Source organism: Benincasa hispida, chromosome 3 (assembly GCF_027475165.1).
Source record: "Benincasa hispida cultivar pf3 chromosome 3, pf3_genome.v1.1, whole genome shotgun sequence".
Classification (NCBI taxonomy): domain Eukaryota; kingdom Viridiplantae; phylum Streptophyta; class Magnoliopsida; order Cucurbitales; family Cucurbitaceae; genus Benincasa; species Benincasa hispida.
Window position 1 is genome coordinate 10,264,998 of NC_143480.1, and position 15,532 is coordinate 10,280,529.

Genomic DNA, 15,532 nt, shown 5'->3' on the forward strand with positions numbered 1-15,532 from the left:
AACATATGTTTTAATGTTGCATATGATCTTTTGTTTTTGTTATATAATATATCGTGCATTCAAGTTTTCAAAAGTCACTTCAAGTTTCAGAAAAATATATTTGTCACTAAAAAAAGAAAAAAAAAAACAAAGACAAATAGAAAAATGATATCAAACGAAATAAATCTCTCATTCCAATTAATTTTAAGGGTAACCCTTTTTAATGAAAAAACTGTTGAAAATATTTTTAAATACAATAAAATATTACTGTCCATATAGATAATGATAGATATCTATCAGTATCTATCATAGATGTTTATCGTTGATAGACAATAACATTTCAATATATTTGCAAATAGATTGATTCATTTTGGTATATTTGATCAATCATAATTTCATCATTTATCACTCTCCTAAAACTTTCCTTTTACTACAACATCTAACCCAAGGAAAATACACACAAGATAAAAAAAAAAAATTACAGAATTAGTTATTCAACTTTAGAATTTGTGTATATTTAGTCAGAGACTTTTAAAATATTTAATAGATTTATCTACCTTTAATTTTGTATAGAAAAGTAATTGAATTTTCAAATCTATATTTAATAGGTTATGTCAACCATTAATCTCTTATATATAAATTTAAAGTTTAGCCCTAATCAAACTCTAAATTTAAATTTAGCATCTAGTAAATTTAATATAAAATTCGAAAATATAAACCTAAATTTGTAATTGTGTATTGAGAACAGAATAAGGAAAAGAATGCGAGCATTCGCATTTTCATTCTTTTTGGGCTCCTCAACACTTCAAACAGAGAAGAAGAAAACAATCGGCAGAGAGCGGTGAAGATTGGAAGGAGGCTGTGTATTATATGATGATACCGCAACAATGGGCGTCTCCTTGTGGAAACCAATGCACGCAGAAATACGCAGCCCTCACCCAGATTCCTTGTACATCCTCCTCCATCTTCCATTTTTACACCATTTTCTCTATTTTGCTATATTTGTTACGCAATTCTTCGGTTATTTCATTACCCATGTTCTAAGATGGTGCGATTTGCTTTGTTTGTTTAAGATACTTTCTTGATGTATAGCTAGAAACTCACGTCGTGTATGTCCGTTCTCTATAACTCGTCGAATGCAAATTATCATTGTGAAATGTTGAATTCCTCGTGTCTGATTACACATGATTTTGCCAGGAAAGAGTATTTTGATGAATCTGTTGATGGGAATGAACGCATTTGTTCTAGTAATTGACTGTCGGAGAATATACTTTAACCCTATGTTACTTATTGGGAATTTGAGGTTTGATGAATTGTATTTGTGATAATGGATTTGGGCGTCCCGTGAGGATATTCATCTATTTGACTTGGGCAGTGAATAGTGTTTACTTACGAACAAAGTTGTTTGTTTCACGTGGGATCCTTTGGAATCTGATAATAAGACGATGTCGTTATAATAGAAGTCTTATAATATTAGTTTCGTTTATACGAATTTGAGTAGTCTGATTATACTTTTTCCGCTTCTGCATAATCTCGATGGTTTCAATGTAGGGCGGGTATTTTGCAAAAAAGGGTGTGATGCAGATGGGGAGGCCTGGGAGGAATGTGAGTAGTATTTTTTTTTTTTTTTTTCTCTTCTTCTTTCATTCCTTCACTTCACTATATCCTATAAGTTTCATCTAGATGTAATTTTCCTGTTTTCTTACTTGCGAGTTAGAGCATACATTTCTTGTGGTTTTGTGTGATCTAATCTATTTTCTAGCAAGTGTACATGTCATAACTTTTTGTGTGTTCAATTGATTAGCTTGTTGAGGTTCATTGAAATTTTGGGGCAAAGGGTTAAGTTGGGTTGAATGCTACAACTTGCTGTAGATATTTTCAGCAACAATTGTTCTAGGCAGAAAACTACTGGTCTAACTAAAATTTTGTCTGCTTCCGCTTTGATTTTTTACTGTATTGAAACAATGGACACTATTGTGGAATGCCCCTCCAAACCCTCAAGCTTAGTTGGAGTGGTTAGTGCCGTTTTCTTTCAAATGGTACATTACCTGGTCTAGAAAGCTCTCTTGTCAAAATCCTGACTTGCACTGTTGGTTGGGTTAATATGAATTGTGGTAAATATTGGCATTTGGTGGAAAGTTCGCTGATTTTTCTGTTTGAGTGTGTTTTTGCTAGATTAATATCCGGTCATTGAGTTTATTATTTACCTTGATATATATTTTTAACTTTTACCAGTTATTAATATGTTTTTAGTGATTAGGAAATCCTTATAGGATAACTTGTTTGTTGGTGTATAATTTTAAGACCATGGAAATCTGTTACCTATCGACTTTTTTATGTTGTTTGTCAATATAAATTCTTGCTGTAATTGAGTCGCAAGGCTTGGAAGAATGCACTGAGATATGCTATAAGGATCCTGTATTTAAGGACCACCAGTGGAGTGCTTACATTGACCGATCTCCTGGGTCTGCCAGTTACTCAGAGGTACTTAATCGTCTTGTTGTTTTTTGCTGGCATTTTCTTTAACTCTGATGATTTCACCATACCTGAGGTTTAACCTTAAACTTCGCAAGTTCAACATCTCAGCAATCCACTTGTCTGTTAATCAACAAACCTGCTCTTTCCTCTTCCTCCTCCACCCCACTCTGACAGAAGTTATGTGAACTAGGAAGATTTTCAGTTAATTTATATGCAATGTTTAAAATGTCGATGTGCATGGAAATATTGAGGTCTTGATTTTACGGAAATTTCTATGGAAATATCGACAAAATTTCGTTTTTGATGAATATTTCTGAAAAATTTGTAAAATAACTCCAAAAATTAAATTTAAATTAGTAAATAAATATTTTATGATTTTTGAACAATTTAACCGGTCTATTATTTATATTAGTTATATGTTGTTATTTAATTATTATGTTTCATGATTTTTTTAATGATATAATGGAAATATCGATCCACTCCTCATGTCAATATCAAACTCACGGAAATGTGGAAATATCGACATGTTGACAAAAATTTAATACTATGTTTATATGTAGTATCTTTCTTTACAGACAATGTCTTTGTTATACTTTTGGATTTTGACTCTTTGATTCTCGCAGGAATGTTTCCATGCCTGTGTATCTGGTTGCGGCTTTAAGGTAAGTTTGATATTGTAGTTGGTGAAAAGTAATTGTGTGATGTTGTAGTCGGAAAACTCATTTTATATGCTTGGTAAAATGTCCTATCCCAAATATGATCTGCGGCTCAGTTTAAAAATCCTCTGGTATTAGATTGCTATGGGGATGAAGAACTCTTGCGTGTCGAAAACCACAATTGTATGTTTGATGAAAGTCGGCTGTCATGATTTAAAACCTTGAACTGAATCATGGACATGAAACTCTATGCACTCATTTCTCTGTTATTCCTACTTACAGTACTAGTGCCTTCTCTCTGCAACATGATTTTCTATCTGTATTCAGCCTATACATGCAGCAAGACATTGGCATTGTCGTTAAATGACGAATGGTTGAAAGTCGTGCTATCCTCCCTGTTCTTTTCTTTCAAACAGTTAAAATTAAGCATTACCTAGTTAAAATGCAGCAAACACATTCACTTTTCTGTTAATATCTTGCCATTATGATATTGTTTTACACTTTGCTTTGTATTTATATTCAACAACTACAATGTTCTTGATGTTGTAGTCTTAGTTGATCTGATGACATTTCTATTCTTGATCAGTTTGATGTCGAACCAGAGAAAGCTGACAAAATCCAACCAAACAGGCCTGCAAAGCCAGTGCCTGTTGTTTCAAAACCATCCCCACGACCTCCAATCGCTGAATCCATTGCCAAAAATGAAGATTTACCAAGCACTTCTGCATAGCAACATGATGCAGATAAACGAGGAAACCTGACGCAACAAAATTGTAGTCAGTCTGTTTAGGTTCTAGTTTTCTTTTAACTTCTTAACATTCCTCTGAAATCCTTCTAACCAGCAATCTCAATTCCAACGCAGGCTGACGTCTCCCATTGCTATGTTTTCCCGCACGTGGGCTTCCATATTCTGTTGGATTATATATTATGACAGTCACTTGTAAGTGCAGTCCTTCCTTGCCTGTGAAAGGACTTTGGTCTCTGACATAGATGTTTGTCCTGTATGCTGAGAGTTGCTAATTGTCTTCCTTGTTGTAGCTTCCATTGCTCTGGCTTCAAAAGTTGGAGAATTTTGTGAAACGATAATTTAATATAGGGAATTGGGGAATTGGGGACCGGTTGTTCTGCTGTAGCTTGCTTTTCTTCTGTGCATTTACACTGAGCTCGTAAAAGTATATTAGCAGGATTCATTTCATTAGGGATTTGAGAAATGTAGTTTTCATTTATATATATATATATATATTGAAATCGAGAGTTGGGTCTTTGGGAGATGTTTTCCGACTGCCAACCTCATGAAATGGCTGTTCAGATGATCTGTTTCTAAGTTATGGTGTTTCTCATTCCAAGAAATGTTATGTTATGGGTGAATTTACTGATAACGAGAGCAAGACCAATTTCTATGAGTTTTGTTGGATCTTTTAAAACAAAAAGAAAAAGCTTAGGGTATAATTTATAACGTTATGTTAGTAAGTTGTCTCCACGAGACATAATTTCTCATTACTTGCCCACATGGTCAAATCATTTAGTATCATCTAGATTGAGGTCCAAACACTTGGCCAATATGATTGTTGTAGATTGAGCTTTAACTTAATTGACATCTACTCATACGAGGTCAAAAGTTCACTCTCCCATTTTTTATTCGTTGTTTGAGGAAAAAAAAACTTTTTTCTGTATGTGATAAAAATTTCTAGTCTCAGTCAATTTTAAAATCTCTATTTAACCCTGATTTTCTTAAAAGCTAGTTAATATATATGTGTTAAAGTCTCATGTTTGGGCTTACCAAAAAAAAAAAAGACCCTCGTTTTTTTAATAATAATAATAATAATAATAATAATAATAATAATAATAATAATAATATATGTGTATGCCATATACTTAGACTTTGTATTAAGTTTACATAGAATTTAGCGACTGGTAGGTTTTGATTTATTTAGTCAAACGAAAAAAAATGTTATCATTAATGGTTTTTAGTTCCTTATTTTTGTTTTGTTTTTGGTTTGTTGTGGTTTTTTTTTAATAAAAAAATTTCTCGTTTTAAGATATGTTTTCTATGGACGTGTATAATAGGCCCAAGGAAACCTTGAGGATCAATGTGCTCACAAATGGGAAGTCATGCCCTATAGTCTTCAATCATTTAGTTGAGCTTGCTCCCTTTCAACATTGTACATGCCCCAAACTATAGACTATAAATATAAACATTCTACCACCTCAAGAGTAAACAATATTATGAATATTTAACTTAACTAAACATTTCGTGTACTATTTAGATATTGGAGTGTATCTAATTTGATACTATACCGGTGTAGGTTTTTTTGCAGGTCAACTTGAGATCAAGTGCTTGAATCAAATATGGCACTCAACAAGGTTGGAGTGACCAGACGAGATTCATCAACTATATACAACATTGTTTCATAGATTTTTAAAGAGAACATAACATGGATAAAAGTATTGTTTTTTCTTTTATTTAATAAATGTATAAAAAAATTATATAGCATAATAAATGAAGACATTTTAACTTAAGAATCCTTTTATCAATCAAAATTTTGTTTTATTTTAGGTTTAAAGTATAATCGAGAAATAAGGAGTGTCCTACTTATACTAAATATTTTCATTTTTTAATAACAATAAAAAGTATTATATAATATTATTTTTGGTAAAATAATTCACACTTTTTTTAGCTCAACAATATATCGAATTAAGAGGTTCAAATGTTTTCTGATATATGCAAATATATCCCATAACCTTACCTATTTCAAACAAAAAGAAGTTTGATACTTCACTCATTTACTTGGCTCATAAATAAATGACTCATTAGTGAGTAAAAATACCATATCAAACTGTTGCTAAATATCTTATAAAAAGAAAATCGTTGCTAAATAATTTATGAAAAGCCAATGATAACCTAAAAAATGAGTGACTTATAATCAATTGAAAGAAGAATTGGACATTGCATGGTTTATTGTCCTTCATCATCATTCCGATTTGAGACTCAAAGCAGGCTGTTAATTAATTTAGAATAATACTGGTGCATCTATCTCTACGTTTCCTCTTTCATCTTTCATACTAAAAAAATGATTGAAATCTATAAAAAAATAAAAAGAATTTTTCACATAAAACATTATGATTTGATAACTTAGTGGATGCACAAAGATAAATATACCCGAACCGCTTGAATACTTTTCCATCAATTTATTGATTTTAGAGGATCCCAAAAACTTCACCATTGGCTATTAATGCTCATTGCAGCCCCGCTCTCGACCTGGAAGCTGCCATTCTTTGTAATACGTGATTCTGTGTATCCAACGCTTCAAGAATTCTCCTTTGCTTGCTCAAAGTTTTGTTGAACCCTAACGGACTCGCTACAGGAAGGAGGAAAGCTAATCCAAAATGCCTCAAGTAAAGATCATAGCGAAGAATTTTATGGACATGGTGGCCTCCTTGCCCCCCATGAAGCTTGATCAACTCTATGAGAATGCATTCATCTGCGAAGCCATTCTCAGGTTCTTGCTTACGATTCTAAATGCTTTAATTGTTTCGGCTCGTATTTATAATTGAATCCACTAAAACCTCGAGTTTGTATGTAAGCATGTTGGTCATTGAAGCTGAATCTTTTTTTTAATCGAATGAAATGTTCTAAATTTCAATGTTTTTTAATTTTTTTTTCCTTCTTTTTTCTCCCTTCTCGTTCTTTGAGTTAGAGAACTGTGGCCAAGGTTAGGTATTTGCAAGTGAATTTAACTTAAAAGTAGCTACTTAATCCTAGTTTCGGAGGTTCTCATTTATAAGAGTGCCAATCATCTTTTGTAATCAGGTCACTTCCACCACTCGCTAAGAAGTTTGTTTTACAAATGTTATACATTGATGCTCCAGTTTCAGCCAAGTCCATGGAGGAGTGGGTGCTCCCAGATGGAGTCTCGAAGTATAAGGTTGCTGTTGATCGATTGATTCAATTGAGAGTATTTATTGAGACTGCGGATAGGTGTTTATTCTCTTTAAGAATTTGATATTCTTTCATAATTCTTTTCAAATGCATTGTTAGTTATAGATCCAAGAAAGCTGACATTCAAGGGTTCAAGAGTAAGGCCAAGTTTGTGGACTGTTTTTTTTTTTTTTTTTTATTATTATTATTTCTTTTATCTTCATCTCTCTCGTCAATATTTCTTTCTAACAGTTGATAGATGGCCTGCATGTTCATATCATGATATTATCAGAACTGAGAGGTTCCTGCAAGGAGAACTTTAATTATGAACTCGTGGTGCAATATGTAAATGCTTTTGCATTATTTCTGTTTTGATCTCACTAAAATTGTTTATAATTCTATCAGCAGTTTTGCATGGTTTGTAGTCCTCAACCCAATCCTATATTGTAATCTTTTCTATGAATCCTTATTTTATTGATAGGAAAAGAGAAACAACCTACAGGCTAAATCCAATGTTCCAAGCAAACCTCCAAAAGCTTTTAATACATGGGTAAGTTTTCTCTCACTTGGCTTAATGAATGCATCTCTAAACCAGATATGCAAGGAGGGATACGTTATTTGTCTCATTTCCTTTCTTTTCAGTTCAGCACAAACATTCTGATGCATGGATCTTTCTTAATATCTGCATATTTTCTTTTTACTTGCTCCCTTATTTGCATTCATTAAATTCAAGTATATGATTACTCATCTTCTATACGAAGAAGCCGATCCTGGAGTTTAGACTCCTTGATTTTAACATTTAAAAGTGTTTTACTCTTGGTTTAAAAAATGAGAATGAATTTACGATCTTGCAGTGAAGTTCTAGCCAGAGAACCAATGCCTGCTAATATAACCGTGAGGCTTCCAAGTTTAGAAGAACTTAAGGCTTATGCTCTGGATCAGTGGGAGGTTGGACAGTTAACAAAATAATTTTAATCATCTGTTTTTTGATTGCATCCTTTCTAGTTTATTCTTCGGCTAGTATTGATTCCATCCTTTTGGACTCGATCCTAGGCAACCAGTCTTCTAAGTTGCCTACTCTACAAGTTTTGATTGATATTCTTCTGACCTGTTATTGTGTCAGTTCAGTGCTTCTTGCTGCAATTGATAAACTCCGGCCAAGCAGAGAAGCCATCAAATATTAGTTCTTCTGTGATGAAAGTTTTCCAGAAAGGCCTTTTAAGTCAGAGGTTAAAATCTTGTTCAATGTACACTCGTTTATATATAGTGCTCACTTCTTATATCTGATAAAATGTTACATGTGGTATCCAGGGATAAAGAAGCTCCACGATTAACTGAGAGTGGTTTCCAGTTCTTGGTATGAATCACATGAACCATAGACCTCTTGAAATCCCCATTAATCTGTCTCATCTGTCTCACCAGGGATTCTTGTGATAAATGTAAACTTCAGTTGATGGAAACAAATGCACAACTTTGGTATATCATCAGAGAATATATATCTAACGCTGAGGTTTGTGTTTTCCATTTTTATTGTCATATCCTATTGCATTCCTCTTAGGAAAAGCTATATCTATTCTATTTCTGTCTTTAATTTTCAATTCGAATCTGAATGATGGACTGCTGTTACTCCTAACGAAAAGCAACTATTGTTAATTTTAGACCATTCTCCTTAGACTCATTGGACTGTGTAATTTTATTATTTATTTTCTTATAATAAGTGACAACTCACAGTCCTCTATTCTAAATGCATGCTTAATCAATATGGTGCAGGAACGAGGTGTGGATCCTGCAGATTTGATTTCTTTTCTTCTAGAGCTCAGTTTTCACGTGACAGGAGAGGTTTAAATTCCTTGATTATCTTTTACATCTTTATCTTTTATTGTCGTGTTCTTCTTTTATCTCATCGTAGAACTCTCTTTTAAAAGTCTTGTTGCTTCATATCATTTTAATACCAAACTACTTTGAGTTGGTTCAGGAGTAAATATTTTTCTTAACACAGATTAATTATGTTTAGTTTGTTATACTTTGCACTAATCCCTAATTTACCTTAGCTTGTTTATGGTCAGGTTGAATTTGGTTGGAATTTTATCCATATTCTTTTTCGTTTATATAATCATATAATGTCTGTCACTCTTCTGGTGACAGAGTTTGTGTGATCTAGAAAATAAACAACGGGCTTTAGTTCTGTTTCCCTCTATCATAAGAGTGAATAATTGGGGAGAATAAAATACAAGTTGGCATCAACCCAATAAAGAACAACTGGGATTACAACAGATTCCTCCAATTGACATTGTCATACAAGAATATTAAATGCATTGAGTTTGATCGTCTTACAAAATCATCTTTCCCTCTAAACTTGTCCCGAAGATGTCTAGAGTTTCTTTCATCAACACTTGCTGCATTGTGGTCAAGTTTCCATATTTCCTGTGCATGTGGCACAAGGAGAGACAGATCATATGGGGTTTCCGTTGAGTAAGTTTGGCCTATATTGATCCTCCTCATAACAAGATGCAAAATGAGAAGTATAATTTTCTTTGGGTTTCCATGCCTCTACTTCAGGTATCCTTAAACAAGTTGCTACTCTATTAGATAAGAACGGTTATCATTTGAAGTCTAGAGTTTGTCCAATTTCCATCTCAATCTGTCAGGTTGCCACTTTGGACTATGGTTTTATTTCAATCTTTTAGTTTCTCTGATTTCGGCAATCAGCTAACTCTTCATTTTTAGAACTGGGCAATTGAATTCTGTAGAAAACTAGCTTCAGAGGAATATTGGAAGCCTACGAACTTTTATGAAGGAGAAACTCCTAATTCTTTTTGCACCATACCACAAACTTCCAAGGTTTGCTGCTTCTCATTTTCCTATGGGGAACAAGTAGATGTAAATCAATTGTCTCTATCAGTGCTATTTAGACGCAAGTGCTAAATTTCTCTCCTTCAGATTGCCTTATCCAAATCCACGCTCTTTTGGTAGTTAGACACCCTCCTCCAATCAGCTAGATGGCTGGCATTGTCAATACCCTCTCTGGCCCATACGAGGTTTCTCAGCATACTCTCCAAAAGCTTAGCCACTTGGATTTTCAATAGATACATCAAATAAATAGGCATACTTTTGTAAATTGCACTAAAGTGGGTCTTTCCCCATCAGACAAAAAGGCACTTACACATTTCTTCTTTCATTCTCACTGCTGCCTTCTTAAGCCGAAAGATAGCCGAGGTGAAACCTCTGGAACTGATTTTGCTTCTGTTCCCATAGGTCTAAGTGGGTATTAACCTGTTTACAAATTCTCCCCTTTGAAACTTCAGTGAGAAAAAACAAACAAACAAACTAGTATGCTACAATCCATTCAACCTTTAGGCACATACCCTAAATGTGATTCTCCCTTCCCCCACTGGCAAGTTTTGGATATTCCATTGTGGACCTTTTATACTCTGATTTTGAGAGAGCCATATTACCTCAACAATCTAACTTCAAAACCTTCTTCATTCCTCTCTTCCGTCTCTTAATCAATAACAGCTGCACACTGATCCTCTGATAACTTTAATAAATACTAATAATCCATATTACTAAATTTTGTAAAACTAATCTGTATACTATTTACTTGTCCAATTACCAACTTGTGTCTTCTTTGTTTTGTAGGCTTATGATATTGATACACTGACAGATGAACAGAGGTATGCTATCAAGGACCTTGCTGATCTGGGACTAGTTAAGCTTCAGCAGGTTTTTGGCTAGCCTCTTCTGCTTTTTAAGTTGAACATGACCTTTACTCAAATTTTTACTTTATTTTAACCTCGTCTTTTTCTTTTTCTGTTGTGCCATTTGCTGTTAATTTGTCCAGGGTAGAAAAGACAGTTGGTTCATACCTACTAAATTAGCCACAAATCTTTCAATGAGTTTGGCAGATTCTTCTTCAAGGAAACAGGTGAGTATTTCTGAATGTGAATTATCTAAATTTGATATATTTCTCTTAAGTTTCATTTTCTTTACAGTTACTAAGCTTTTTAGGGGTATTTGACTCAAGAAGTTGGAGTTGGGTGGGTGTTTGATTTAAAGAGTTTGTGGGTACGAAGACTAAAAAGATCAATTTCATACTTTATTAACTCCTTATGCTGTTATATATATATATATAACTCCTTACACTGTGGCCCCACAACTTCACAACTCCTCAGATTTCACGACTCTACTCCTTGCCCCAAGGCTCTATGAAATTGTTTGTTCTTCCTAATTTTCTTCTCGTTGTATGCCCAGGGATTTGTTGTCGTGGAGACAAATTTCAGGATGTATGCTTATTCTTCTTCCAAACTACATTGTGAAATATTACGTCTCTTTTCGAGGTACATGTCATCAATTAATGTTATATTACATTATATAAACGATGATCAAGTTAGTTTTAACCATAACGGGTTGACCTACTAGGTCACTAAGGTTCCATGTAAATGAGACATGCTTTATAAGGAAAATTTATATAGGCCACTTACACACGATTTGCATCTAATGAGTTACTTTGATAACCTAATGTAGTAGGGACCATAGGGTTAGGTAGTTGTTCTGTGAGAATAGACGAGGATATACAAGCTGGCACAAATACTGAAGGATATATAAGCTGGTTCGAAAATAACTTTACAGGATTGACTGGCTACTGGATACAGTTAATATTTTCAGCGTACCTTTTCTTCTTCTTTTATTATATTTGAATTCTCACCCCTGATAGATCCCTCTTGAAACTTCACATATGTTATGAGAAAGAAAGAGGGGCAAGCAGTGGGATAACTTAGTCATTAGCCCTGTGTGAGGTACTTAGATAGGATATCAGTATAGTATTAGTAAGGGGTATAATGGTAATTAGATAGGAAGTTAGTGACTGAATATGGTTATAAATAGAAGGATGGGGAGTGAAAGAAGGTAGGTAATAGTTGAATGGTTTAGGGCTTGATTTAGTAGTATGCTCAAGAGGTTGGTTCCCAAGTACCTTGAACATGGTATCTTGTAGCATTTCCTTTATATTTCAATATATTCCAAATTGAGATTCCTGTTAGGAAGTATCCTAACACGTTGCTTCTTGCGAGTGCAAGCAACTAGTGATGGATTCTGTAAGGTCAATAGGGCCAATTAATCATTGGAATACTGTTACATAATTTGTTAATGATAATTCAATGGTTATAGTGTTATACCTGTGTAAATTAGAAATGCTGCTGCCTTTTTTATCTACATATAATTCTCTCACTTTTGTGTCAAATTCTTACTACAGATTCATTTCATTATTAGAAGGTCCGTTTTTTAATTGTATTCTCACCAGAAGCACTTGGAATAGTTGATTAAATAGGGATATGATTCAAGTTCAACATTCTACATTTTACCTACTGCGTGAGGAACACAGTTATTACCTTTTCTGTAATGCAGCAATCTAATCACATATATCAACTTTCTACTTGGTTCAAGAATTGTAAAATAAGACGAAGTTGTCCTTCTGCAGGATCGAGTATCAACTTCCAAATCTTATAGTTGGAGCAATAACGAAAGAAAGCTTGTATAATGCTTTTAAGAATGGGATTACGGCAGAGCAGGCAAGTTTTCTACTTGTTCACCCTGACACATGTTACTCTTAGTCTTATGAAGCATGGGATTAGATACCATTATATTATGTTCAAATTGCCAATGGAATGCAGTAGACCAGTTCTTCTTTGGGCTTCATTTAATTCAGAACATTTTGGGTTCGTAGAACTGTTAATTCTTGCTAGTGGTGGAAATGAAATACTTGGAGAATTCTCTCCAATTCTAAATATTATTGCGTACAATTAGCATGAAAAATATTGAGGCTTGGACCACCAAGGGGGTTATTCCTAGTTAGTAGGGATCAAGTGCCAAACCCGTTGTTATCGGCCAGCCACGAAGGAACTTCAACTAGCATTGGCTCCTAATGCACAAGAAACAATATTTCTATTTTCCTTATGTGCATCAATCTAAATTCTCTCATAAACTTAATGCAAACTTCGAATATTTTTTAACTAAAAAAATATGAGCAAAATAATCCTTTGGTCTCTGAAACATTGAAAGACTGAGTGTAGTGTTTGTTTAGTCTCTGAAGTTCTAAAATGAACATTTTAGTGTCTCCGATTTGATAAATGGTTCTAAATGTTCCTTGGACTGTTAGTTGACTATCTGAGAATGATGTGGATATTAAGTTGTTGACGGTGTATGGATGCATGAGCAAGAGATACTAAGCCACCTCACAAATAAATTTAATATTAAATTAAAACAGTTGTGTACTCATCAATACACAGGCATTCAATTACATTGAATGCATTACTACACTTTTCTATGCTGGTTTTCTCATTTCAAATTGCTTGATATCTGACTATTTTCTTGCAGATAGTTACTTTTCTACAGCAGAATGCACATCCTCGTGTTGCAGAGAGAATACCATCAGTCCCTGAAAATGTCACAGATCAGGTTAGGTTTGCTTTAGTAAATTCCTTGATGTTTGTCAAGCCAATGGTTTCTTATCTACAAATCAACCCGTGCTTGTCATGGAAATAAAAAATGTCCATATATGTTCTCATCGTACAATTTTATCAAATCTTTGTCCTGTTCCTGATCATTTCCGTTGCTCTTTATTCCATGACAGATTAGGTTATGGGAATCAGATCTTAATAGGGTTGATATTACTCCCGCACATTTTTACGACGAATTTCCTTCCAGGGTATGAATTTCAAATGTTGCTTCTTAACTTCGAATATTACTCTTACATTCCCCTAAAAAACGACTTAAGAAGAAATTTCTTTGGCATTCCAGGAAGTTTTTGAGGCTGCGTGCGACTATGCACGGGAATGGAATGGGTTGCTATGGGAGGATTTGAAAAACATGCGACTGGTAGTGAAGGCAGACATACACACGCATATGCGGGAACATCTTCGGCGTCAAAAGTAGACCGTGAAGAGATGATACAATACAGCTGCCAAGATCTGTTTATAACCATGGCCTCTGGTACTTCAGATTTTGTTGCTTCATCAATGGCATGGGCTAAAATATTTACTTCGTTAATGAGAAGGGTGAAGAACGCATTGAGTTTTTTGTGGGACTGGGAGGAAAAAATATTGTGCCAATGACAATGGTTTTGTTACCGAGTACAATTCAAAGTCAGCTTCCCTTCATGGATTATACGATACGGAAGTTTTGTTAGTTTGATTTTCCTTTGTTGATCAATTTCTAGCTACAGCTCTGTGGTTCAAATGGCATACGGAGGTATGTGGTTCGAATCCTCTTCGAGTCCTGGCATACGGAGGTATGTGGTCGAATCCTCTTCTCCTATTGGACTCGAAGAACAAAGAAAAAGGACTTCTGGCTACAACTTCATTCTGGCATTTGTTTTACATCTGGGACTTAATTGTTGATGTTAGGAGGGAAAAAAAAAAGATGTCAGATGCTTCAAAAAATAATGAAATATGTGTAATGTAGGGGGACTTTTAAAGGATCGCCTTAGTATTCTAACTATTAATAGAAAATTTAGGTCTCATTTTATAATCATTTTGACTTCGTTTAGTAACTATTTGATTTTTTGTTTTTATTTTTGCAAATCAAGTCTATTTCATCTATATTTCTTATAATAATTTGCATATTTTTCAAGTACAATAGATGAATTCTTAATCAAATTTCAAAAACAATTTTTTGAAAGTTACTTTTTTTTTTTTTTTTTAGTTTTTAAAATTTAGCTTGGTTTTTTAAATTATTGGTGAAAAATAGATAACAAAGGAAGAAATTTGAAGGTGGAAGTAGTGTCTATAGACTTAATTTTAAAAAAACAAAATGGTTATCAAACAAGATTTTTATTTTTGAAAATTAAGTATATTCCTTCAGTTTTACAATAATTTGCATCTTTCCTAAGTATAAGAAATGGATTCTTAGTCAAATTCTAAAAACAAAAACAAATTTTTAAAAATGACATTTTTTAATTTTCAAAATTTGGCTTGGTTTTTTAAAATATGGGTGTGAAAAGTAGATAAAAAAATAAGAAATTTAGTGGTGGAAAGAGTGTTTATAAATTTAATTTTAAAAAATTAAAAACAAAAATAAAAAATTAAATAGTTACCAAATGAAGTCATAGTAATTCATAGAGTTATTTGAACTATAAAAACAAGTATTTTATATATTTGAAATAACTTTATAATTTTGCTCGTAATGTTCTATACCGAAGATAAGAAATTTAGATTTGTCATCTAGCAGTTTTGGCAATCTTTAGTGACTTGGTCACAACACCTTTTGCAACACAAGTGGTTTTAGGATGTCCTTACTCATGATCGACATGGAATTGTTCAATCTCGATATACCTCATTATGAGGTATATATATAAATATATAATGACTATATATATTTTAGGAAAATTGTTTCAAATAGCCATCTTTTTGGAATGTCATTTGTGAAATAGCTACACATTCAAGTTACGTTACATAAATGGCCATTTTAAGAATGTCCTCAGCCACACGTCGGGGAATGGGGACCC

At 33.5% G+C, this 15,532-nt stretch overlaps 2 protein-coding genes across 13 annotated transcripts; both read left to right on the plus strand.

Moving 5' to 3' along the window:
- Positions 1-639: 639 nt before the first annotated feature.
- LOC120074406 (defensin-like protein) lies at positions 640-5,605 on the plus strand. 12 transcript variants are annotated; one of them, XR_016528445.1, is made up of 7 exons: positions 712-928; positions 1,531-1,584; positions 2,360-2,463; positions 3,081-3,119; positions 3,700-3,903; positions 3,976-4,053; positions 5,420-5,605. XR_016528445.1 is itself a non-coding variant. In XM_039027521.2 (6 exons), the coding sequence occupies exons 1-5, from the start codon at positions 850-852 to the stop codon at positions 3,841-3,843; spliced, it is 420 nt and encodes a 139-aa protein (XP_038883449.1). In that variant the 5' UTR covers positions 640-849; the 3' UTR covers positions 3,844-3,889; positions 3,976-4,377. The 12 variants fall into 12 exon arrangements, 2 of the variants coding, with proteins under 2 accessions (XP_038883449.1, XP_038883450.1); XR_016528444.1 differs by having other exon boundaries at positions 3,700-3,893; XR_016528442.1 differs by having other exon boundaries at positions 3,700-3,889.
- Positions 5,606-6,296: 691 nt separating this feature from the next.
- On the plus strand, positions 6,297-14,559 carry LOC120073725 (transcription factor-like protein). The gene is made up of 15 exons (XM_039026532.2): positions 6,297-6,613; positions 6,925-7,092; positions 7,514-7,582; positions 7,887-7,980; positions 8,161-8,261; positions 8,344-8,389; positions 8,483-8,542; positions 8,803-8,871; positions 10,672-10,755; positions 10,874-10,957; positions 11,284-11,369; positions 12,509-12,599; positions 13,405-13,485; positions 13,661-13,735; positions 13,828-14,559. The coding sequence occupies exons 1-15, from the start codon at positions 6,501-6,503 to the stop codon at positions 13,960-13,962; spliced, it is 1,356 nt and encodes a 451-aa protein (XP_038882460.1). The 5' UTR covers positions 6,297-6,500; the 3' UTR covers positions 13,963-14,559.
- The last annotated feature ends 973 nt before the right edge of the window (positions 14,560-15,532 follow it).